The sequence below is a fragment of the Triticum dicoccoides genome, chromosome 4A (genome assembly GCF_002162155.2).
Source record: "Triticum dicoccoides isolate Atlit2015 ecotype Zavitan chromosome 4A, WEW_v2.0, whole genome shotgun sequence".
Lineage (NCBI taxonomy): Eukaryota > Viridiplantae > Streptophyta > Magnoliopsida > Poales > Poaceae > Triticum > Triticum dicoccoides.
In genome coordinates, this window is record NC_041386.1 from 703,986,461 (window position 1) to 704,011,297 (window position 24,837).

The 24,837-nt window shown below is 45.5% G+C and overlaps 3 protein-coding genes and 1 pseudogene across 5 annotated transcripts; all 4 read left to right on the forward strand.

Moving 5' to 3' along the window:
- Window positions 1-1,686: 1,686 nt before the first annotated feature.
- Window positions 1,687-3,210, forward strand: LOC119288028 (stem 28 kDa glycoprotein-like). Its single transcript, XM_037567642.1, has 2 exons — window positions 1,687-2,206; window positions 2,550-3,210. Exons 1-2 carry the CDS (start codon window positions 1,749-1,751, stop codon window positions 2,932-2,934), a joined length of 843 nt encoding a protein of 280 aa, XP_037423539.1. The 5' UTR covers window positions 1,687-1,748; the 3' UTR covers window positions 2,935-3,210.
- A 1,401-nt stretch (window positions 3,211-4,611) lies between these two features.
- On the forward strand, window positions 4,612-9,829 carry LOC119288029. Of its 3 annotated transcripts, XR_005141076.1 has the most exons (8): window positions 4,612-5,410; window positions 6,135-6,203; window positions 6,750-6,898; window positions 7,127-7,337; window positions 8,026-8,115; window positions 8,780-8,899; window positions 9,026-9,166; window positions 9,259-9,829. XR_005141076.1 is itself a non-coding variant. In XM_037567643.1 (7 exons), exons 1-5 carry the CDS (start codon window positions 4,744-4,746, stop codon window positions 8,073-8,075), a joined length of 699 nt encoding a protein of 232 aa, XP_037423540.1. In that variant the 5' UTR covers window positions 4,612-4,743; the 3' UTR covers window positions 8,076-8,115; window positions 9,026-9,166; window positions 9,259-9,829. The 3 variants fall into 3 exon arrangements, 2 of the variants coding, with proteins under 2 accessions (XP_037423540.1, XP_037423541.1); XM_037567643.1 differs by lacking the exon at window positions 8,780-8,899 and having other exon boundaries at window positions 4,612-4,963; XM_037567644.1 differs by lacking the exons at window positions 7,127-7,337; window positions 8,780-8,899 and having other exon boundaries at window positions 4,612-4,963.
- Window positions 9,830-11,194: 1,365 nt separating this feature from the next.
- On the forward strand, window positions 11,195-13,707 carry LOC119284153. Its single transcript, XM_037563396.1, has 3 exons — window positions 11,195-12,463; window positions 13,036-13,143; window positions 13,489-13,707. The coding sequence occupies exons 1-2, from the start codon at window positions 11,195-11,197 to the stop codon at window positions 13,138-13,140; spliced, it is 1,374 nt and encodes a 457-aa protein (XP_037419293.1). The 3' UTR covers window positions 13,141-13,143; window positions 13,489-13,707.
- LOC119284154 lies at window positions 13,150-15,204 on the forward strand (annotated as a pseudogene).
- The last annotated feature ends 9,633 nt before the right edge of the window (window positions 15,205-24,837 follow it).

Genomic DNA, 24,837 nt, shown 5'->3' on the forward strand with positions numbered 1-24,837 from the left:
TGGTGCTTGTTTGGGGGGTGTGCCACCAGAAAGCGGTAGATGAGATCCATGCAAATTAATATTGGGTGTAGCCTTGCTGTTTTTTTTTCTTAGAAAAGGAGGATGACCCCCGGCCTCTGCATCTGGGTGATGCATACGGCCACTTTATTAATTATTCTCACAAGACCTTACAAAATAAATACAACAGTAAGATTAAAGCCGTCGTCTAAACAACAAACTTTCGCTACACCTATCCAGTTGATGAAGGGGCACAGATAGCCTGGGCCTAATACCAAACAGACATCGCAGCCAAGCCTAACATCTAAGACCTGAGACCCCAACCTAGCCACTTGTCGGGCCTGGGGCACACACTGGTCCAGCGTGCTCTCAGAGGCCGCCGCCGCCAACTGCCACCGCTCCATCTTCAGAACTGTACTGATGCAACAACCTTGCTCGGTCCAGCTATCGTCGACGCCACCACGGCGCCAAACGGCACCTCCTCCCTGCGCGCAAACAACTGAACATGTCGCGGTCTCCACTGATACACCTCAGCGCCATGGTGCCAAGTATCACCAGCCGACACAGCTTGAAATCCTTGGAGGATCTGTCGTGCGTAGCACCTGCCGACCAGGCATGACCAAGCATAGCACCTGTCGGTCAGGCATGACTTGACATCTCCATCGAAGCTCCGTGCAAGACGAAGCCGCTCCACCTCCTGCCTCTGACTTCCAGCGCTGCTCCACAAACGATGCTCCCAAGAAAAAAAGACACAAAAGTCAACCTGCTGGCCAGACAAATACACAAAAGTCCCCCACTCTTGTCAAGACACTAATTTACATCCAGACTAATTAGCCAGGGGATCCTTGTCACCTCCGATGCCTTGTAGTAGTAGAAAGTGGAGGTGACATAAAGATCTTCCTGGCCAACTCCTCCCCCGCCGTTCCATGCACCATTGAAGGTGCAATTTTTTGTTTCGCATGGCACATTGAACTTCATTGCTCTGATGACGTCCTCTCGTTACCTGTCATACTATGCTCCTTAAGGTCACCCTATGGCGTCGTATTGCTCTCCGTTGTACGTGTATTTTCCTTTAAGGATAAATATATATACTCACTTCGTCCCAAAATAAAGTCGAGACACTTATTTTGGGACGGAGGGAGTATATTAAATGGACAGATAGTATACTTGATTACGTACTTACTCAACTAATTTCAGAAAGTGTTACTCGATGTAATTACCATTACGTACCACTAAATCCAGGCAGCATGCACTAGCTGAATGGTCTATTATTTGCCTTGAAGATCTCTACTCGAGCCCAAAAATATGAGTCAACATGAACCAACTGAAATTTTTCTAATATCTAGTTTATCAAAATTGAGTGCCAAGAAAGTAGAGCCTGGTATTGGTGAAGTGTGAGAGGACGCAACCATATCTCCCAGCTTCAGAACAAGTTTTGTCTTTAAGCCAAAGTAAACAGATTTTGGCTTGACATTTGCAATCGTACAAAATCATTCATCCATCTATAGCTAGCCTTTCCCACTATGTGGCAAAAAATATTGTTGGGGAAAACAAGCACATTACAGACAATGATTGCCTCTTTACAGAAAGATAATGGATGTGCCAGAAACAGATTTTGTACTACGTACTCGAGACACGTGAATAACGAAAATACATGTACTCTACTATTTGACGAGCCGCCCATCACATGCTCTTTGCACGGTACTGCAATAAGCAGAGCACCACAGAGCTAGCAGTAGCACACACTAACAATGGCGATGGTAAGGATGCCCATCCTCGTTGCCGTGGCTCTCGTGGCCGCAGTGGCCTCCTGCAGCGCAAGGGAGCCTAACATCTGTACGCCGATGGCGGAGGTTGCAGCAACTGCTGTAGATGACGCCGTGGCGCCGCTCATCCACGCGTTGCGGCCACTACTGGGCTCCGGCGGGCAGCTCGGGAGCCACGGCGGGGTGCCGTGCGACAGCTGGCGGCTGGGCGTGGAGGCGTACAACGTGCGGGACTGGACGACGGTCCCCGCCAACTGCGAGGGATACGTGGGCCACTACATGCTCGGCAGCCACTACCGCCGCGACTCCAAGGTCGTCATCGACCAGGCCATCGCCTACCTTGACAGCCTCAAGCTCGCCGGCAACGGCAAGGAGGTGTGGGTCTTCGACATCGACGAGACCATGCTCTCCAACCTACCTTACTACGCCACTCACGGCTTCGGGTATGTATGTGCACATTATACATGCTATTTCTTGCAGGTGCTTTTGAGCAAGGGCTTGCACTGATCTTTCCGTTTAGCTAAAAGTTAAAATTAACCCACTAGAAAACACCAGTAACATAATGACACAATGAAATTGAAACCGTCCCTATCAACAGATTTACCCTCTAGTATCCAAACTAGTAGTAGCATATGACGTGAAAAATCATCTTCCATGTGATACAATGATCGATGTCTAAGGAACAACATGAAGATGGTTTAATTTCTTCAGGATGCAGATCTACTAGCTGACATCTCATTAACCCATGGACATGTGATAATGTATGCACATCAACCCATGATGCAGGGCCAGGCCGTACAACGCGACGAGCTACAACGCTTATGTGTTGGAGGGGAGCGCGCCTGCGCTACCGGAGACAAAACGGCTGTACTACAAGCTGCTCGCGGTGGGCATCAAGCCAGTGTTCCTAACAGGACGGACCGAGCACCGGAGGGCCATCACAGTTGCCAACCTCTGCCGCCAGGGCATCTCCGGATGGATGAACCTGCTCCTCAAGCAACCATGGTTCAAGGGTTCCACGGTGACCTACAAGTCTGGCGAGAGGCAGAAGCTGCAGGACGCTGGGTACGTCGTCGTGGGAAACATCGGCGACCAGTGGAGCGACATCCTCGGCGCTCCCGAGGGCGCTCGCACCTTCAAGTTGCCCGACCCCATGTACTACATCGGCTAGGCCCGCAGCCATCCATTGCTTGTGGTCGATGAATAAGCTCCATCTTCTGAATAATTAGATGCATGATCCCGTCTGTTGTTGTTGCTTGGTTAGTTTCCTCAGTTGGGATCGATTGCTACTATCAATAAGACGTATGGGAGTCAAATGGATCTTGCTCAATCAATGGATCCATGGGCTGCTGCTTTTTCTTCTTCTTTTTTTTCATGAAATTCATGGGGTATTGTTGTTTGATGTGTGGTTCGTCTGTCATAATTTGGATCATGTTCAATTGCGTGACATAGCGATCTTTTGATGGTTCATGCTTGAGGTACTAGCACTATGTAATAGTTGCACAATATTGCAAGTGTTTAGCTGCCTGCATATAACTCCAACCTACATCTCTTGTCCTAACCCCCTTATTGGGTGTTGTAAGAATTCGAGAGAGTTACGGTAAAGTCTTGATGTTGTTCACTTAGAAACTGAAGAGCCTTCAGGGAAGAATCAAAGTTTCAAAGGGGAAGTGTCAGGTTTGAATAGGAACTCCAATTTTCAAGTTAAAAATACTCCACTTACAAGTTTCATGTAAAATTTTGGCTTATTTGTTGGCTAATTTCATATTTTTAAGGCAGTTCGTGCGTTTCTTGTTATTTCATTTTTTTTCCTAAGCAACATGCTTCCTTTGTTCCAAAATAATCGAAGTTCTGGGAGGTCTAGAAAAACTAAAAGAAAAGCAGGTTTTTAGAGGATATTTAGCTCAATGGCATCCATTAATGGTCCTAGAAAAGGCAGTCGTTCATGGAAAAAAAGGGAATATCATGGCCTTTAAATGGAGATAGCAATGACCGGGGTTATGGCGATATTGTCATAAGCTCACTAAAGTTGCATGATACCTTTTATTATGGAGATGTTGTCTTTGTCTCAACCATAAACGATGACGACCAGGGATCAACGGATGTTGCTTATAAGACGCCACCAACACCTTATGAGAAATCAAAGTCTTTGGTTTCTAGGGGGTATGGTCGCAAGGCTGAAACTTAAAGGAATCGACGGAATGGCACCACTTGGCATGGAGCCTGCGGCTTAATTTGACTCAACTAGGGGAAACTTATCAGATACAGACATAGCTTATTGTAGGGCCCAAATGATTACAGACTATCAAGATATTGAATACGCCATGGGTACCAAGTATGAGGTCTCAGGTTCTGGGAGGACTTTCGACAAGAACATCATAAGTCATACAATGAGCGGCAATCCACAAAAAAAACAAGATGCAGAAACGTCCAACAAAGGAGGAGCAATACGTCACCTCGTTCCTCCGCCGCCGGATACAACCGCGTGGCTTAGTATATATAGTGCGTTTGTGATAACGAGAAGGAATAATGGTCTCATGCGGGAGCCCGTCATCGAGAAATAAGGGATCGAGTCGTTCCCGAGCGCTCTCAGCGATCAGGCGATTCTGGCCGTCCGATGCGTTTGCTTGATGGGTTTCCGACCGTTGGATTGAGCGGTGGGAGGATCTGGACCGTCGGATCGAGGCCGCGCTCCTGTAGCAATGAATAGTTACTCCCGTTTCGTGCCACCGCGTGTTAATTTAGTACCCCGCCAAGGGCATTTTGGTCATTTTGCATACGAGTATAAATTCCCGTGGTAAAACCTAGCGGCCTCCTCCTCCTCCCGCACTCACGCGCCGCCTCTGCTCGCCAGCCCTCTCCCACCCACATCGCCGCCCCACCCACATCGCCGCCGACGCCGCTCGTCAGACCTCGCCGCCACGGACTTCTCTCCTCATCTCCCTCGCACCACGCCGCCCGCAACCTCCCTTCTCTCGTCATGAGAAGGGACGGGAAGAGAAGAGGGAGAGCGAGCAGGTCAGGCGGCGGCCATGGCGCTCGCAGATCCGCCAGAGCTGTTGTTCGACCCTGGCCTCCGAGTGCTTCTGCTCAGTGGCGTGACGTACGGGCTGCCTGCTTCGCGCTCATGCCATGGCCTGCTTGGGACGCCGCCTCCTGCTGCTCCAACCCTAACCCTAGCATTGCTGCTGCTGCTCCATGTGCGCCCCCTTCCTTTGTCTCCTCTTGTTCATACGCCAACATGTGAGAGCTGGGAGGAAGGGCTGGAGGCCATGGAGGTCATGGGGGAAGGAAGAAGAGGAGGACATGGTCATATGGAGGTTGTGGGGGAGAGCCAGATAGGAATAGGAGGCAACTGGGGAGGAAGAAGATGTCCCCCTCGTTCCTAATTTTGTCTTCGCGTAATTTCATTGCATGCCACTTGTTCTTCTGGTCACTTCGCCTTATCAGCTGCTTCACAAGTCTATTTTTTTCCATTCTCGCTCGTTGGCTGCTGCTCATCAGTGATATTTCTTTGTTTTTCCTGATTGGTCCGTTGTTATCGGATTCTTGTGCTTTTAGTCTATCCCCTGGCTGGTGCCTGCTTTGATATGTGCTTGCGCATCGTCTGGTAGCAGCCTCATGCATCTCCCTTCATGGATATGCAGGTCAACACCTCTTCTCCTCCTCCTTTCCACTCCTCTTCGTTTCCAAGGCTTGTTGCATGGTTGTATGGCCACAGGATTGGTGTGCAGGCTGGCCAATGAGGGCTTTTTGTTTCTTGTCTTGTTTGTGGAAAAGTCAAGTGTATTATTCTCTTTGCTTGTTTTTTTGTATGTACCTATATGCCTTTTGTTCCTTGTCCGAATCCTGGTAGGACCTGCATTTGTTGTTTCTTTGTGCATGGAGCAGGATTAGTTATTGCACCGGACCTCGGATGTGTAGCAATCAGTAAGATTTGTGCAGATTGGTTGGTGATGAGAAACCCTGTGATAACTGTAAGAGGGTCAAATACTAAACATGGTGATTTGTCCCCTTCAATTCGACCATTATAATTAAGGGTTTATAATTCGACCATTAGTCAGGCAGTTTCATGTCCCAAATAAAGGATTGTCATGTAGTTTGGTACAATGGGGTTTGCATTAGTGCAGTGCGAGAGCAAGTATTCTTGGATTCTCATGCTAACAGTAATATATTTTGACCCTTATCTCTGGTTCAAAAGATATATGATCAGTGCAAGGTTGAAGTTAATTATTTACTTGTATTAGAAAACTTTCCAGTTATCATAATTTAATTATATGATTGCCTCTCAGTGCTTTCTTTCAGATGTTGATTCTATGAAATTTAACTTCTATCTAATAGCCCAATTGTTTCTTTTTCGACATTCTGTAGGGATGGGAGGGTTTTATAATTCTAATGATGTTCCAGCTAGGAGAAGGCAAACTCACAAACATAAGCCAGGTGACAACTATTCTTTTGAGCATTTTCGACTTACTTTGAAACAGTGATTCTAACGATGTTCCAGCTAGGAAAAGACAAACTCGCAAACACATAGTAAATATTTCTGCTATATTTTTTCTTTTCCCTGTTATTCTTTTTTTTGTTGATGTTCACTATTTCTACTACATTCTAACAATGGGATGTGTCAGTTATTTGTTGATAAACTGTTGGATGCTTGCTTTAGTTTAAATGTTTACTATTTTCTGTCTGCTGAGACAATTTTTTTGGCTTCTTGTGCATTAAAAATAGTTTTTCCGTGGGCGCTGGCCTTGGATACATGATTTCTTGACCTAACGTGACACACCATCCTCCTCTGCCAGCCGCGTACAGGCCCGCCCTTCTTACTCTAGCAGCAGAAGGTGGAAAAGCTATGGTTCACGACTATATTGCTCACCATCTTATTTTTTCTGCCCCTCTTCCACCAACAATTCCCTATGATAATGTATTTCCAATCTCATTTTTGTACGGGGTTTCTTAATCCTGTTTTGGGTCAATTGCTTGATTCAGGCAGATCATGGAGGAGGCCGCGTCGGGCTCGCTGTGTTGCCATCATCGGGACGAGTGGAGGCTGCCGCTTGCGCAGATGCTTCCAGGAGGAGCGCCAGAGCGCATTGTCGCCATCGATAGGAGGAACACCAGACGGGAATCAAGCCAAGGTGAGCCCCCTCGTCCTTTCCTTGCATTTTCATGGCGCTATGCGGTGCTGACTGGATGAAGAGGAGGTCCTGGAGTTTGTTTCAGTTACGAAGGTTTAGAGGGATACATGAATGATCTGGAGTTTCAGTTATCATTTGAGCTACTTCCCCATTCGTATTCTTAACACTAATCCATCCTATTAATATTAATTAATTAAGATGCTGCCATGTTCATTTCTGCCCTTGGAGGGAGCTGGACCTATGGTGCTGCCAGCGCAGCACTTAAGGGCTTGGAGGTTGACAAGGCGAAAGAGGCCTGTTGTCAGCCACCAAATTATGATGTTGAGTACTGCCCGAGCGGAAGATAGCAAGGCGGTTGATGTAGGATATGGAGTAAGCAGAGATAGCGGCAGTGGACGCAACTACCACGTCGGTGGGCGCACCAGAGGCACAACACAAGGTGGGTCATCGAGGATGTAGTGCACATCAAAGCAGTCGCTGTCCCGCCGTAAATTAGATAGAGAAAATACATGACATGTTAGGCTGTTACTCGCTAGCAGCAGAAATATTCAGCTTATTCATGCAGTAACAGCAGGGTCTGTTGCGCTGAATCTTTGAGATGAAACCAAACCAAACTAATACATACCTAGCATCCGTCCAGAAGTCTTGATTACGGAATATATATGGCCCCATTTTAAGTTTCAGAGGATATACTCGAATATCTATTGTTTTGTAGGGATTTGAAAAAGAAAAGTAAAGAAAAAGCACTTATAATAAGGCAATGGCTTCGTGAGAAAGCACAAGAAATATCGTTGCGCGGCAGCAAGGCATACCTTAATTTGCTTCATGGTGAACTGGAAATGTGCTTCTATGTCAAACTGAAAAAATATATATGTTGTCAGGCTCGCAATTAATAAAGATATACTTTCAGCAGGTCAGGCTAGGAATTAATAAAGTTATACTTGTTGAAAGTGACGCTAGAAACAACAAAAGGCTATTTGGGTTAGATAAATGTCATTGGAGTCCGAGAAGGTTGCACAAACACGAACCAGATTAGAAGTAGGTCGGCGTAAAATTTGTGTTTTTGTGAAGTTAAATAAAATTGACATCATATATATACTAACGCGTAGTTCTTCTACTGTATGCAGGACATTCAAAAGGCAGTGACTGTTTGCCTCTGCTGTATCGACGACCCTGATCATGTTGGACAGATAAATAAGATATTACTAGATGTGAAGGTTCGCCATAACTTCTTATTTTATACCAAAATCTAACAAGCTAATTATTATTTTGTTGCTTTATTTCGCTGCATACTCGTATAAATCTTGCTCTTTCTAAAGAAATGCAGAAGTTTATATGTGCATGCTTGACTAAATAGATATTAGCCAAATACAGGTTGGACATGCTTCACTATGATAAGCGGTACCCAACTGATTGTCGCCTCCATAGCTTCCATCATGGACAGACTGGGGTGGCGAACCATGCCACTCAAGGCATCACTTTTCAGTTGATTGCCTTAGTCATGTTTGAAGATAGTGGCAATTAGGTCTTTATATAATGTTGTGAAACTAGCACAGATGATGAAACACTGTAGGGTGATATACTTAATTTACCTGTAATCTACTAATTTTTATTAGTTGTGATACCAGTTATATAAATCACAACTAAATAATTTTCTTAGTATTTACTACCATGTGCAATCATGAATGCTAATGATAGTTTTTAATTTGCGTGTATATTCTTTATATGAATAAACCATTTAGTCTCACCAAAAAAAATTGTATGCTATTGAATTACTGGCTTGATGGATGTTACCCCCAAACATACCCTTTGACTTTTATTTACTGTTGAAACAATTTGTATATTTCTATTGTTTCATGCATTTTTTCTATATCTATGTAGTTCTTTCCTCTACATGGACGGGTGCGGCAATCGCACGCATTTGTGATCTAGGATAAATGCTTTTGCTTTATCATAGGCCACTAAACATGCTAAGCTTGAGTGGCTGGAACACACGCTTTGGTACAACAATCGGACCCAGCACCACGCGCCAATGCGCGCTGCTGGTCACTTATATAGCATCTCCTTATTCGTATATTATTCACATATAGCATCTCATTTCTTGTTTGATTGCTTATATATGCTCAGCGGGAGAAGCACGAGGCGCTGCACCTCTGACCCTGTAGTGCTTGGCTCCAATTCATCAGGGAAGACGCCGGCAAGCATCAAGCTGCCCTTGGTGCTTCCTCGTCATCAAGGAGGAGGACGTCAGGAAGCGCCGTCCTCAAGGTACGTCCTCGCGGCTTTGACCTGCCTCTTTCATGCACCTTATCCTTCCCTATTTCTCTTGTTGTCACCATGTTCGTGCCGCCCTAACCTAGGTTGCCATCGCTCCTCGGCGCTCTGCGGGCACAACCGTCACCACACCACAGAGAAGGACGCGGATGTGATGCTGCTCCTTCTTGTGGTGTATGCGTCGGCGTGGCTTGCGGTAATGAGGCATATCCTCGTGGGTAATGCTATTTGAAGACCATTCATGTGATTTAAAAGAGAAGATGTCCAGAATGTCTAAGGAGGTTGAAGATGACGATCAAAAGATTGATCCATTAAGTGACTGCCAAGATGCCAATAATGCTTGCCCCGTGCCATTAGTAATACCCTTGCTCTTTATGAAATCTTTCCTATTATATATTGATGCAACAATTATCGTTGCAGTTTGTGAGATCCTTATTTACATACATCACTCAGCGGCTGGCCTGTACAGAGTTGCGTGGCAGGCATATGTGTTCCCAACCATGTTATCAATTGTAGGCTTGGAATGATTTGCGTCATCCAAGTGTTGTTTGTCAACAATTCCTTTTTTTGTCCATGTCGATTCTGATTTTAGAGGACACATATGTTTCGGAACTATATTGTTTCTATGTTTTTCCCTGATATATACTAATTGATGCAGTAATTGATGTTTCAGATTATGAAATTCATATTTAATGGATCGCTCGGTAGTTGTCTTGTATGAATGCATATGCTAAATTTGGATTTCTACTAACTTAACATTACATGCTTGATCAAAATATTAGGACCGGCACCCTCGCGCCAAGGCGCGATTCCGATCTAGTTACTTGTGGTGTGGCGAGAATGCAGTCCCACCATGTACAAGAAGGGTGACATATATTACGAGAATGCAGTAGGGCAATAAAAAAAGAACGCGGGTCACTTTGGTGCACGGGTGCATTGAGGCTAGGGATGAAAAAGGAGTGGAAACGGACGAAACTGAGTGCTACTATATTTGTTTTCACATTTTCTTTGCAGAAGCAGAAACGAATACAGAAACCCCGGAAATGAATACGGAAACAGATACTGCCGAAGATGGACATGGAGCGAATACAAAGCTGATACGGAAACAAAAATAGGCATTGATCGGAACTTAAACACCCCTTGAATCATAGAGAAATACACACAAAATAAAAAAAAATGAGTTGTTAACATGGCTACAAAATAATATCATTATGTTGGCACCTTAGCGTAGTATTGTATTAGTACCGAGGTCAAGCTGAGTGCATGTGTGGTAGTAGAAGTTGGGCCTCAGATCCATTCTACTAATTGTGTCATTGTATTTTCGTTGGTGGTTGGGCTACAAAGCAGCTATAGGTATATAGTAAAAACAGAAATTCCATATTCACGAAAACGGAAAGTTCCGTTTCCATGCATGTTCCACCGGAAAACACCGTTCCGTTTTTGTTCCCGTTTCCGCATAAAAAAATTCCATCTCCACTTCCGTTTTGTAAATTTCCGTTTCCGTTTTCATATTTCCTCTTCGTTTTCATTTTTCCTCCGGAAAAACAGAAAGTTTCCACTCCATTTTCATCTCTAATTGAGGCACTATATTTGGAAAGCATGCATTGTTCACTATTTAGAAATCATCATCTTGTCATTTTTTAAAAACTTGAACTGTGATTTTAAGAGTACGTAAATAAGGGGCTCCAATGCACCCGTGCACCAAGAATCCACTCTCATCACACCACTCGCTTCATTGTGGTCGAGACGTTACTGACATAGACATGGTATATACTACTCCAACATGGTCGAGCAAGTTTGAGGGCAACTCAGTGGCCTCGGTGACGATGCACTCTGGGCCGGTGTCCTTGACCAGCGCGGCCCACGCAGGCTCGCCGACAGGCCTGGGCCGTATCCGCTGGGATAAAACTCGAAATTCCGACGACACGAGACCCATGGCCCCATTCATCCGGCTCTCCCCACTACACTACCCAGGGGCCAGGGCTCGAGCTCTCCCTCAGAAAAAAACCTAGGTCGCGAGCGATGGCGCCGCCGCCGCCGCCGCCGGCGAAATGCCTGACCACCGTGCTCGATCTCGACGATGACCTTCTCCGCGAGGTGTTCCTCCGCCTCCCCGGCCTCCCTAGCCTCGTCCGGGCCGCCCTCTCCTGCCGCACCTTCCTCTCCGCGGTCCGTTCCTCCCCGGCCTTCTTCCGCAGCTTCCGGGCTCTCCACCCGTCTCCCTTCGTCGGCCTCTTCGTCCAGCGCAGAGGCTTCAAGCCCGAGCCCTCCTCTTTCGACCCCCACCACACCCGCCCTGATCTCGACTTCGAGGCCGCTGCCCGCGGCGGCGATTTCTCCCTCACCGCCCTCCCACTCCCAGACGCCGACGGCAGCGAAGACGGCGATGAGGAGGAGGAGTACGAGGAAGAAGAAGAAGACGACGAGGAGGAGGAGGCCTCGCCCGTGTGGGAGATTGAGCGGTGCTGCGACGGCTACGTGGTTGTCTTCAACCGGAGGGCCAAGCAGATAGCTGCCTACAACCCTCTCACCCGGGCGCTGCATCTCTATCCCCCGCCGCCCCGCCTTTTCTCCGACGCCACTAACTTCGAGTTCCACATTATCTCCTCCCAAGAGGACCCCGGCGTGCCACCCCGCGTGGTGTGTTTCGCTTTCGACTTCTTTGAGTTCTTTCAGGCCAAGGCGGTCGTCCACATCATCTCGCCGGACAGCAGCATCAAGTCCAAGTGCCGCAAGTTCCCTGGCACCGGGAGCGGGGTCACCGGCAAGATGGTGAATGGGTCTGTCTATTGGACGCACGTGAGGGAACCCTACATCACCGTGCTCGACACCGCGACGCTGAAGTTCACCAAAATGGATCTGCCGCCGCTCTTGGCGGATCAGGAAGGCCGTGAGTGTGCTTTTGTGTTTGGCAATACCAAGGATGGGAGGCCCTGTATCGTTTATCCAGATTTTTGCTCGCTTGATGTTTTCTTTTGGAGACGCGAGGACGAGTATTATGACGGCGGTCGCAATTACTGGATGCTGGACCACACATTACCCCTGAAAACGATTCGCCAGTTCGTTAAGTTCTCAGAAGGAGATGATGAATTTATCATTGTGCGGCTTATGGATGTTATCGATGGAATCGTGTACCTGCGTACTGAGTATGACGGGTGTACCGAGGCTCCTCAGTTGTTGCTATCCTTTTGTCTCGAAACAGGGGAGCTGAAATTGATCTGTGAAGATTATCACAAGCCTGTCCGTCCCTACATCATGGCGTGGCCTCCTTCTTTGGTACAAAATGATAAGGTGAGCCCATGCATATACAGTTTCTTTCCACTGGATTCGATGCAAGTTTTATTTACCTGAGAGCATTGAATTAATGGATTATGTGGGAATCTGCTATCCATTTTACTGTATATGACTCCATTTTGCAATTCTAGTTCACTCGAAATACTCGGGTCATAATGTCTAATACCCTTTGATGGTGCTATATCTGAGATGGACAGTTCTATTATGATAGTGTGCACATATGAATATGATATATCATATCCTTATGGCACTATGGTTTGTTATTCTGTGTTTGATAGAAGAAGCACTTGAGTCCCCTAGAGCAGAAATTCAAAATTAGTCATGTCAAGGAATCCATTGGTGAAAGATTATACACATATATGTAAATGATATTCTGTAGGCTCTGTAACTGCTTTGTTCAAAAATGGAGACTTTTCCACTCTTTAGTGTTACTGTTGTTATAACCATGTTCTTGATGTTGTTCTTGATGTTCTCAATTGAGCCAACATCGACGGATCTTAATTTGGAGTTCAAACACAATAGTTGTTTTGGGTTGGTCACAATACTTACATCAGCTGTAAATTCTTTAGGGTCCCTGTTCAAAAGATGAAGCTTTGTCTACTCCAGGACCTGAAGGAAGTGATGTGAAGGCCGGGGGTGGCCCAACAGAGCCTGCATCTGTTGCCAAAGCATAATAGGTAACAATGTGGACCGAAGGTTATATATAAATTCAGAATGTGGATGGTTTGCATAACTGGACATGGACCTGCACCTTTGTTAGGATAGTAAATGTTGATTCCGTTTTCCATAACCTTGCATCTCCAAACTTTCTAGAATGCTTCTGAGATGATATTTTTGTTGCTTTACTTTTTCGACACTGCTAACATTTGGATGGTACCTTTCGGATGCATGAAAGCCTGCTATTCCTAGCTTTTAAAATAGCCTCATATTTAAACATTTTAGGATCAGATGGTAGACTTGGCTTAGATTTCCAATGCACTATACTGATGAATGATGGGCACTTGTTTATCTTCCTTTTGTAGGATTACTTAGAGACTTGGTGAGATGGTGGTCTTTTGGCGATGCTGATGCATGATGACTCAAGCAATATGCTGATACTTTGAAGATTGAAATCCTGATGCCCTTGTTTTATCTTAATGTGCCTTCTGCGTATGCAGTATTCTGGAACTTTAGTTGTCGATTGCTTGTCACTCAAGATTATGAACAGCATGGTAATTTGAAGTTTTAAGCCTTGTTGCTGCTGGTTTGGTGCATACTGGATTTCTGGGTTGATATATGTCTAATCTTACTGCTGCTAGTTAATTCTTGTTCAGGATTTTCTTTGCCAACGATCTGCATGCATGGATCTTGTATGGTAATTTTGCATGCTCCTCGCTGATGCCTTCTATCCTCAGCCTTGCAAATCAATTGAGCAAAAAAGCCGGAGCTGAGCCGGAGCCTCGTATTGTGTAGCACTATCTGGCTGAGCTAATCTGTTTCGACTGAAATCCACTCAGTACTCATTTTCTCATATATGGTCCGCCTACTAATGCTGAATGCACAGTGATTTTACAATGCAGTTCATATGATCATACTAGTTTATGATCATGATTGAATTATCTGCACCAGTGTTAGTGATTGCATTGCTGAACTTGTGGCTAAGATAGATTCTCGTGTTGTGAGGCAACCTCAAAGATTTGATTGATGATTTACACTTTTCTTTCACAAGCAGATATATGAATATTTATTTTTCCGTTGCAACACGCGAGCATATTTCCTAGTTAATCAAATAGTAACAAAATGTTTTACAAAGCCCGGAGACTCCAGAAAGCAAACATGTCGACCCCGAGCTAAGTCAAGTGAAAATCTAGCAACACTGGCATCCCCATTAGATTCTCTACCCTTGAACTTAAAAATAACTTTGTTTAAAGACAGTTTCAAATCTCTGATCTCTCTAATGATCGTAGCATTTTCATCTAGAGACCTTTCAAGAATACTTTGGACAACACCAGCATAGTCCGAAGCGATTGTCATTGAACTCAATCCTAAATCTTTTGCCAAGCAAATCACCTCACTGCAAGCTATAGCTTCAACCGCAGCCGGTACCACTGCTCATTAGTGACTAGCACCGATGCTGCCATGAACTGTCCCTCTTCTGCACGGAAAATTGCAGCAGCTGCACTCCTCTCTTCTGATAAAGTCCATCTACTCCATTAGTGACCAGGACCGACGCGCCCATGAATTGTGCTTCCTCTCTTTCGGGAAAAATATGTGCTTCTATGAGAAGCAAATTTGTACTTGTGAAAGTTAAGTTTTCTCAGAGAAGCACAACTGTGGTTCTAGCGAAAGCTAATCTTGAAGCCTAGATTATTTTTCCCTTTTCAAGAAACATAGTTGTGCTTCTCGTAACAATGCCACGAGCTACAACGCGTACGTGCTGGAGGGGGGCGCGCCTGTACTACAAGCTGCTCGCAGTGGGCGTCAAGCCGGTGTTCCTAACAGGCGGGACCGAGGGATCAGAGGGTCATCACAGTTGCGAATCTCCGCCGCGAGGGCATCTCTAGATGGATGAACTTGCTGTCAAGCAACCAGGGTTCAAGGGCTCCACGGTGACTTACAAATCTGGTGAGAGGCAGAAGTTGCAGGACGCTGGCTACTGCACCGTGGGAAACATAGTCGACCAGTGGAGCGACATCCTCGGTGCGCCCGAGAGCGCGCACACCTTCAAGCTGCCCGACCCCATGTACTACATCGGCTAGGCCTGCAACCATCGATTGGTCGTGGTCTGTTGTTGTTGCTTGGTTAGTTTCCTCAGTTGGGATCAATTGCTACTATCAATAAGACGTATGGGAGGACTAACTACATGTTGCTCAATCAATGGATCCACTGCTGGTTTTCTTTTTCTTTTTTTCCGAGAAATTCATGGGATGAGCAATTTTAAGATGCTCCCTCTTACCCCCTCTTTTCACATGGGAGGTAAAAAAGGTAAGGGTTAATCAGCAATTTTCTCCTCTTTTGATTGTAGACTTCTCCGAATATTTGTTCTCAAACCTTTCCTGTGCCAAATGAAAGCATTGGATTTCTTGATATTCTACGGTCTGAATTTCACTTCATATTGCACCGGTTTTACATCAGCTTCTCACAAATACTCATTGATATTGGAGTAGCAGGATAAAATGTATATTGTCATCACGCAAGTAGATTTTACTGCTAAATTTGCTGCACTTTTTCTCTCCATATATTGTAGGTACATGACCATGAGCTGCAACTTGCAGCTGATTATGTATGCTTCGTTCCAGCTGTAACTTGGAAGTAATCATGTACAGTTCACATTTTTGTCGACTCACACGTTAAACATGCCTCAAAATGTTCAAAAAAGAACTTGCCCGAGACTCGATCGTCGGTATCCCAATACCTCGTTCAGTCTCGTTACCAGCAAGTCACTTTACTCGTACCGTAATGCATGATCCCGTGACCAAACACTTGGTCTCTTTGATCTCATTATGATGATGCATTACCGAGTGGGCCCAGAGATACCTCTCCGTCATACGGAGTGACAAATCCCAGTCTCGATCCGTGTCAATCCAACAGACACTTTCGGAGATACCTGTAGTGCACCTTTATAGTCACCCAGTTACGTTGTGACGTTTGGTACACCCAAAGCACTCCTACGGTATCCGGGAGTTACACGATCTCATGGTCTAAGGAAGAGATACTTGACATTGGAAAAGCTCTAGCAAAACGAACTACACGATCTTGTGCTATGCTTAGGATTGGGTCTTGTCCATCACGTCATTCTCCTAATGACGTGATCCCGTTGTCAATGACATCTAATGTCCATAGTCAGGAAACCATGACTATCTGTTGACCAACGAGCTAGTCAACTAGAGGCTTACTAGGGACGTATTATGGTCTATGTATTCACACTGTATTACGATTTCCGGATAATACAATTATAGTATGAATAAAAGACAATTATCATGAACAAGGAAATATAATAATAATACTTTTATTATTGCCTTTAGGGCATATTTCCAACATGGAGTTGTTAGGAGAACGAATTTGGCAATTGAGCGACACGCAAGCAAGATTTATACGAGGGCTGTGTTTAGGAGTTCAGTCACCTACTAATTAAAAGCACGGCATAAATTGTCGCAGCGGTGGAGAAGATGATGAAGTATGTCATAGCGCACAACAAAGAGGCGAAGAGGGGGGAAAATGGAACAGAGTTGTGTACGAGGTTACAGTAAACGAGAACCGGTTGGGAGTTTAAGTACGTGTGTGGACAATTTGAGCACACCAGAATGTTATGATGCCACGTCTTGAGGTTAACTTCCATGGATGATATCATTTCGTGCCTGAAACTTCTGTTTGGATAAGAAATTTGTGTGTTCAGCGAAGACTTGCATCTTGAGACGATATATTACTGATAACCGAACTGCCCCTGATGCAGGTCATTGCTGTACTTCATTTGAAGGAGATTCTTTTGAAGCTGTGGACCAAGGACGCGAGAGACATTCTGCCCCAGCACCTGACTCAATACCAGAAGGGCCACTCAGTTAACATGTTTTCATTTGCAAGCATTCAACACCATACATGAAAGCTATGGAAGTCGTCAGGATAGGAGATGCAAGTGCAGAACCATTCGAGCACATGTTAGCTGCTCTATATACTAAGAATACTAGGCCCGTAAGGGTTTCATTTTTTTGGGTTTATTGGATTTTTTTACCGTCCTTATTAACACGACGCGTGTGATGGGGAGTTCTTACACTGGACGTGCTCTTTTTTTAGGCATTTTGCACGTTTCGTTTACTTATGTCGGTCGCCGCTTTACCTGGGTCTCGATCGTGTGCCCCGTACGTTTCGTGTGGCTTTGCTGGTGGTTTGTTCGTTTGCCACGATTCAGTTCCCAATTCGTTTTTATTTTTTTATTGCACCGAGGCCTCTCACGAACCATCCACACTGCTTTCATGGGAGAATAAATACCCCCATCTCTCGCAAAAGCAGCAGCATGACGAGCATACGGCGGCGGCGCGCGGCGCGCGGCACGGCGTCCTCTTACTCAGGTATCTCTTGCTCTTCCTCCTCCCTCTCCCCTTCCCCTTTCCATCTTACTTCTCCATAGTTGATGTTGCGCTGCTGTTGTGCAGATCGGCGGGAGCAACTGCGAGGGCAGTGGCGTTACATGAGGGGCAGCAGCGTGGTTGCCATCCGCCGCCGTGACCTGCAGGGGCTTCTCCCAAGTTCCGGTCTTCGTATTAGCTCCAGATCCTAATGAAGCACGCCGGCGGCGGCAGGAAATTCTCCGGGGAAGCGTCCTCTTGATCCATCTTCTGGTGTGTGTATCTATCTATGTTTGGTTCATCAGATTTTCAGTTATTGGGCTTGGCTTTCTTTTTTTTCCTCAGTTTTTTTGATTTTTTTCCTTTTCCATTAGATTTGTTAGGCTGCGCTATTGATAGGCATGTTCAGCCCAAGGTTAGTGAATTTTTTCATAATGATCTTGCTCCTGTAGATTTGTTCCAGCGACACCAACGGCAACGACGGCATCTCGGCTTCCTGCATCGTGCGTTTTTGAGAGAGCGACTGCAGATCGTGCTAGACAGTGCGTCGGTGGAAACTTCAGGCTTGGTGTCTCCCACCCTGCCCACCCTCTGCCACGGCACGCAGCCGAACACCTGAAGAACCAGCTCGGGGACATCAGCAAGGACCCATCGGGGATCCGCTAAAGTAAGACACACCGTGTCTTTTATTTTTGAAATGCCCATATCTAAGAGCTAGGTAGCCATCGACGCTGCCGACTACCCGCTGTTTTTGGTACGAGTGTTTATTTTGAAGTTAGGTCAATTTTTCAATACTTCTTGCAAGTTCTAGCCGGAAGGATGGAGCAGCCACTACGCTGGACTAGGTTACTGGACAGCTTCACTCCTCTCTCCCCTCGCCGATGCTTGGTTTTGTACTCCTTTGCTGAAGAAAGCACCATCTTGTTCAATACTGTTAGAATTATCCGAGGCACTCCCTCGATCTACTGAGGGCCAAGCAATTACACGAGGTACGACACCGAGATTTGTTAACGAGGTTCACCATATGGCTACATCCCCGGGGCCTGACTACGGGCGCTCCTCCCCGTGACACCGTCACAATACCGCACCCCGGCCGCCTGGGCGCCGGCACACGCCGCCGGCTCCCCTGCGTGCCCGTACTATTATGTTGGCATATGTTACATCGTGTGTCTACTCCCGCTATATATGAGAGGCTTAGGATACAAGTGTCCTATTAGGACACAACTCCTACCATGTCTACACACAGTCCAAAACCAAGTCCAACTGTAACCAACCTTGTACAATAATATTCGACACAACTCTAATAAATTCCACCTTGGCGAATATTCTCCACCACCTTGAATTGGTCCGTGTGTCGAACCTTCATGTACATTGGACTTGAGATATGTCATGAGCACCGCTGCTACTCCTAAACTTCATGTGACTCCACCTGCAACTGTAGTCCCTTCTCGTCTTCTTCATAATCAACAGTCGAGAAAAATTAAGTTCCTCATTACTCTACCTTTGCTTCCAACTTCCGGAGAATCCGTTCAATGCCATCACACACCGACCACTGTCTGCATGAAAATGAACAACTCACATATTGGACGCCACATATAAGAGTTACCTGAACTCAACGTCACCGCTCTTCCTTGATTGCTTGTCTGAAACTTGAAGGAATTTCACCGTCGCCCTGTGTCACCCTGAGTCAAATTCGCAGTTGTCTCACCCTTCTTCTGGATAGTCTCTGGCATGTCCCACAGCTGTAGCACTCCACCTCCTTCTGTATTTTTCATTCGCACTTTGCCATGTGCACTGAACACCACAGAATATACGGCCATGTACTCTTTCAGCCTTTGACAATTTCAGACTTTCCGCCACTTTCTCAGATTCTCCATGGTCAACTCCTGTCCATCAACTAGCACTGATAGACCCAGTCACCAACTTGAATCTGGTTCAACACTGCTTCAGCACCCTTGCACACTTTGTCTGACCACATGTCTGACCACCAATGCCTTGGTCTGTCGCTGTGTCTCGTGTTTACCGCACACCTCGCCGCTATCACCGCGTCGAGCCTCTGCTGTCCTGGTCGAGTCTCCCGGGTAGCTAGCCCCCACTGCCTCAACCCCCACTACAGAGAACCATTGATCATCACCGACCGATGCCGAGTATCACGTCTCCATCAGACCACTGGTACCCAGTCCGATCCACGTGTCTCTCGCTATCCCATTGAAATAGGCTCCGATTCTCTGATATCTACACCGTAGCCCCTCCATCAGCACAGAGCATAGTCATCCATCAGACTCCAGCTCCACCTTCAATATGACTCCATGTAGCTGCGCTATGCTACCCCCGCGCTCCATCGATTTCAAACTCTCATGTGTGCACTGCCTTGAATCAACCCTGCGCCATAGTCTTGTCGAAGCCGCACAAGCCCTCAGACCTGCACCACGTGTTTCCACGCCCCAAAAGTCGGCCACCATCAGCATCACGCTCCTATGTCATCGTCGTTAAAATCAATGCCGTCTTCTGCTTCGTGTCCGCCCGCACATCTCCGTGCATTGCTTGACGCCATGTGTTTGCATGATCCCTACCACGACATGCTCCAGACTCCTCCAAGCCTTATACGCACGCCGCCATCTGCCATAGATGGTCCATCTTTATTGACTTGGCATCCCGCTACACCATCAAGCATCTCGTTGCTTCAGCAGATTATTCACCCACAAATGCCATTACCAAAGTTCTATGTTTTCCCCCAACTTCATGGTCATATGATGTAAAAATACCATCTGTATCCTGATGCAACACTTGATTACACGTAGCTAATCGAACCAGTCAATCTCCATCTGGACCCATGACTCCGCGTCTTTATTAATTGCAGCATACGACCGCTGTCATCCCATACATGATCTGTACGTGTACCAAGCAAAGAGAACCAATGAGGAAATCCATCTAGCAGCCTTTTCATATGCAGGAGGTCATAGAGATCCAAAACTCCACCACGTCTTCATGTATGCTTGACTTTGCCTCTCCCTCTCCTTGCTCACGATGAATAGCATCAACCAGGGCCGTACCTGAGAAAAGGGAGGCCCAGAGCGAAATCAAATTATGGGCCCTGGGCATTTTTTCCTTTTCTTAACTTTTCCATTTCATGACTCATTGTTCCTTTTTTTTCACATCATGACTCGTAGTTCCTAATTCTTCTGAAGATACTGAAGAAGGTAAAACTAAGAGACAAACATCCAATGTTTAAAATTGGACATATACAGATAAAAAGGATTGAAGCTACCTTAGCCTTCAATTGCAGTCAGGCTCCAATAGATGCTGATGCACATAAGTTGCAGGGCTGGCAACAGGCAGCTAAGTGGTCGAGAGAAACGCTGATATGCAATACCGATTTGAGATCTGATAAGAATAGAACAGAAATAAAAAAAATGGGAATTGAGAGTGGAACCTTAGCAAGGAAATAATGTTGATGAGGATTTAGGAGTAAACTAAGGATCAAGGAGTGAAGATTGATGAGGAGTAGGAAGGGGTATTGTACCTGCTGTCTAAAGAAGCCGAAGAGTAGATAGAGAGCCATGCGTGAGAACCTCATTTTTTTTATGGAAAAAGGAGCCATGCGTGAGGAGAGGCTGGATAATTACTTCATGCAGGTTCTCATGTTCCCATGCGTGAGGAGAGGCTGGTACGTTCCTGCTTTGATTATTCAACCGTCCATGGTAATGGCACCTACCTCCTACTAACCCCAGCAATTAACTAATACTCTTGCTGATTTGGGGCCCCCGCTGACTTTGGGGCCCTGTGCAGGCGCACACGCTGCGCATGTGCCTGGCACCAACCAACGCTTGCAATCACTAGTCCAGACACTTCCTTTTTTTTCAACAAAACTCGTGTCTGCAGCTCCATACGCACCACGCACAGCCGCAACACAGCAAGGCACATCATCTCGCCTGGGCAGCTCCCACGCGCGACGCACGCACACACGCGGCACGCCTCCAACCGCCAAGCGCCTGGGCCTGGCCTGCCAGCCCTGGCTAAACACCGCCCACAACTGTTCACAGCCCATCACCAGCATCTAGAGCACTGCTTGGGCCGCCTGCCATCGAGCATGGCCCCTGACAATCGCTGCCTGCCTGGCTCTATCGCCTGCCCTTGTACCGCTGTCGATTCCGAACGACGATCCTGAGCGCCGCCGCCGCTGGACGACTGCCTTACGTTGCCGCCGCCTGTACGCGATCTGATCGATCACGCCGAGACGGCCCTTTGAGTACGCTGCACGAACCTGATGCCTTCGATCACTTCAAGGAACCCGAATAGAACCACGCCGCACCATCGACCTTCCGCAGCCGCCGATTCAACTGTCCGACTTCTGCACGATCGATTTGACGAATCTTTTCGCTCCTCTCCTCAAGATCAACTTCCACGGCCTCCTCGTAACCTTTCTCATAATACCACTTGTTAAAATTATCCGAGGCACTCCATCGATCTACCAAGGACCAAGCAATCACACGAAGCACGACACCGAGATTTGTTAACGAGATTCACCGATATGGCTACATCCCCGGGGCCTGACTACGGGCGCTCCTCCCCGTGACACCGTCACAATACCGCACCCCGACCGCCCGGGCGCTGGCACACACCGCCGGCTCCCATGCGTGCCCGTACTATTATGTTAACATAGGTTACATCGTGTGTCTACCCCCGCTATATATGAGAGGCTTATGATACAAGTGTCCTAATAGGACACAACTCCTACCATGTCTACACACAGTTCAAAACCAAGTTCAACTGTAACCTATCTTGTACAATAATATTCGACACAACTCTAACAAATACATCATAGCTCCAAACCAAAAAAAACTTGGATGTTGAACCAGTAGTCTATACTCATGTTACTTGAGTGCAGATTGGTTACCTAAGTATTAGACCTAGCGTTTAAATCACAAATCTCATTTTGTGATCGATCAAATTTTCTAGCCTGTTTTTCAGCTTCATTAAAAAAATGCGGGATATTTCAGCTCCATTATAGTGTTCCTTAGGTTCTATATGCATCAACACATGCTTCATAATTTTGGGGGACAATCAGTTCTTCATAGAAAAAAGAAGATCTCCTAAATTAGTAGAGAGTTTAGCTTATCTTTGATATCATTTTGTGCCATCCTCAGAACTACTAAGAGTTGCAGAAGGCCAATTTCAGTAAATTAGAGTTGCAGAAGGAAAATTTCAGCACATAAATTTTGAGAAGGTATTTTTGGCCTTTCCCATTATATTTTCCTTCTTCTCACAGTACGACAGATTTAACATCAATTGTTTTGTATAAATGTCTGGGTAGATATTGAGAATTTTTATATGCGGGCTTATCACTATAAAATATAGGGATTAATCATAAGGAATAATTTCAATCTATGAATAAAAATTATACATATGCGGTGATATTTCACTGATTTGTTACTTTTTTTCTTATTAATTGTATTATTAGTGAATCTGATCTGCGTGCCTAAAGTGATTGGGCTTCCACATGATATATGGTTTTGTTGTGTTTTTCTTTTCAACTTAGTTTGATTCCTTCTTTTCCCATACATTAGTCCTTGTACGATGTATTTATGTAACAATTTTGTAGAGATAATATGCTATTGTCAAATGTAAAGATCCATGATTGAAGTATTGGTGGAGCTTCTCCTTAAGTGCATGTTTGCATCTGTTGCTGCTAATTCTGGGATGATTACTTTGGGCATTTTCCGCATGGTTGTGTTCTGAATAATGGACTAGATAACTGAAAGAATGTTACAAGCTCGACCAAAAAATAGCTCCTTCAATACTTGATGATGATTATTAATTTCCCCAGTTGTGCCATTGAGTAGCTCCTTTCATCTTTGCTGATGATTATTATTTTCTGCAGTTCGCACTATGGTGTTTAATTGGATAGAAATGGGAGGAAAGGGCATGAAGCGGTGGAAAGAGGTATATAAGGAGAATCAGAAAGACAAATATAACATAATTAGGAACTGTGAGAAGAATTCAACACTTTTTACATCTGTTTATCAAATTTGATTTGATGGATGGTTACGATAAATACTGAAAGAGAGCCCATTTACAATCAGGAAGCCCATTGCAGAGCTCTACAACAATACTCAATGGTTACAATAGCAGGTGTTCAATATATCCAGGGGGTGAATGGGATAGCCCACAATGTAGCTCATCAGATCCTGACCAGATCAACAAGACCTATTTTTAGTTGTTTTAGTTCAGCTCATTCTCTGTTTTTAGTTGTTTTAGTTCAACTCATTCTCACTCAACTTGCCTTGTTATTTCCACTCTGTCTACATCTAACATTCAGGAAGTTGTAATTCATGTTGTACACTCCTACTTTGTTGAATGAAGTTGGCGCCATGGGCTTCATTGATATTTTCATCTAATTACATGAGTTGTTTTCACCGAAAAGTATTGCACATGCATGCGTGCTTCATTGATATTTCAAGTGTACAGTTTGCTGCTTTGGAATGAATATATTGCTTCTTAACATGATTTCTATTGCACTACAATGTTGTAGGTATTGCTATTCTTTAGATTTACTCACCTAGCAAAGAGGAAGAGACATGCTTCGGTGGATCGACTTGTATAGATTGTCTGGTGATGATATGCCTGTTAGGACCAGCAGCGATGGTTTGATTCAGATTTAAATTTCACTACCACTACATCATAGGGACAAACCCAGCCCAAGGATCTTCTCGGGTCTAAGAAGAGAACAAGAGCTTCATATTCTGCATCCAATACCCACTATCACTACATGTTGTATGTTACTTATTTATTTACTATCACTACATGTTGTAGATCACTTATGTATGTATCAACTAGATGTACCCTTTACCTTATATAAACTACTTTATCACGAATAAGTCTTGGGGCGACTTACCGAATATTACAAAAGAACTAATTAGTACATCAACTCATATGGCGCGGCGTGCCGCCGCGCGCTACGTGCTAGTGCTTTGCTATTGATGGCCACAAGCGAACAACCTGTCTTGAACAAGGGGATGCACCCAAGAAACCATGCAAGCCGGGGAAATGCAAGAGAACCATGGCATAGAATTTAGTTGTGATTGGTAAGTTTGGATTCTGTATTCTTGTTTGCCGAGGATTTTCTAGTGTGTTTCAGTGAGCATTGCTCCCTGCTTGTTCCTCCATTTTTCTGGATGTTGGACACCCTGTATGAGTGAGTACAAATATGTTATTGTTCCTCACAACAAATCTGTGTTTCACTGTTTCTGAAAAAACTGTTCCTTGTACTTAGGGGACCTGACATCTGCCCAAGTCGTGTTGTTGGTATGTCTTCGTTACTACTACTTG

Excerpts from the sequence above, each read along its gene's own strand:
- LOC119288028 (XM_037567642.1), top strand. The coding sequence starts at position 1,749 with ATGGCGATGGTAAGGATGCCCATCCTCGTTGCCGTGGCTCTCGTGGCC. Across the intron at positions 2,207-2,549 it reads TACGCCACTCACGGCTTCGG|GGCCAGGCCGTACAACGCGA; the intron begins GTATGTATGTGC and ends CCCATGATGCAG.
- LOC119288029 (XM_037567643.1), top strand. The coding sequence starts at position 4,744 with ATGAGAAGGGACGGGAAGAGAAGAGGGAGAGCGAGCAGGTCAGGCGGC. Across the intron at positions 6,899-7,126 it reads CAGACGGGAATCAAGCCAAG|GGAGCTGGACCTATGGTGCT; the intron begins GTGAGCCCCCTC and ends CTGCCCTTGGAG. Across the intron at positions 7,338-8,025 it reads CACCAGAGGCACAACACAAG|GACATTCAAAAGGCAGTGAC; the intron begins GTGGGTCATCGA and ends TACTGTATGCAG.
- LOC119284153 (XM_037563396.1), top strand. The coding sequence starts at position 11,195 with ATGGCGCCGCCGCCGCCGCCGCCGGCGAAATGCCTGACCACCGTGCTC. Across the intron at positions 12,464-13,035 it reads CTTTGGTACAAAATGATAAG|GGTCCCTGTTCAAAAGATGA; the intron begins GTGAGCCCATGC and ends TAAATTCTTTAG.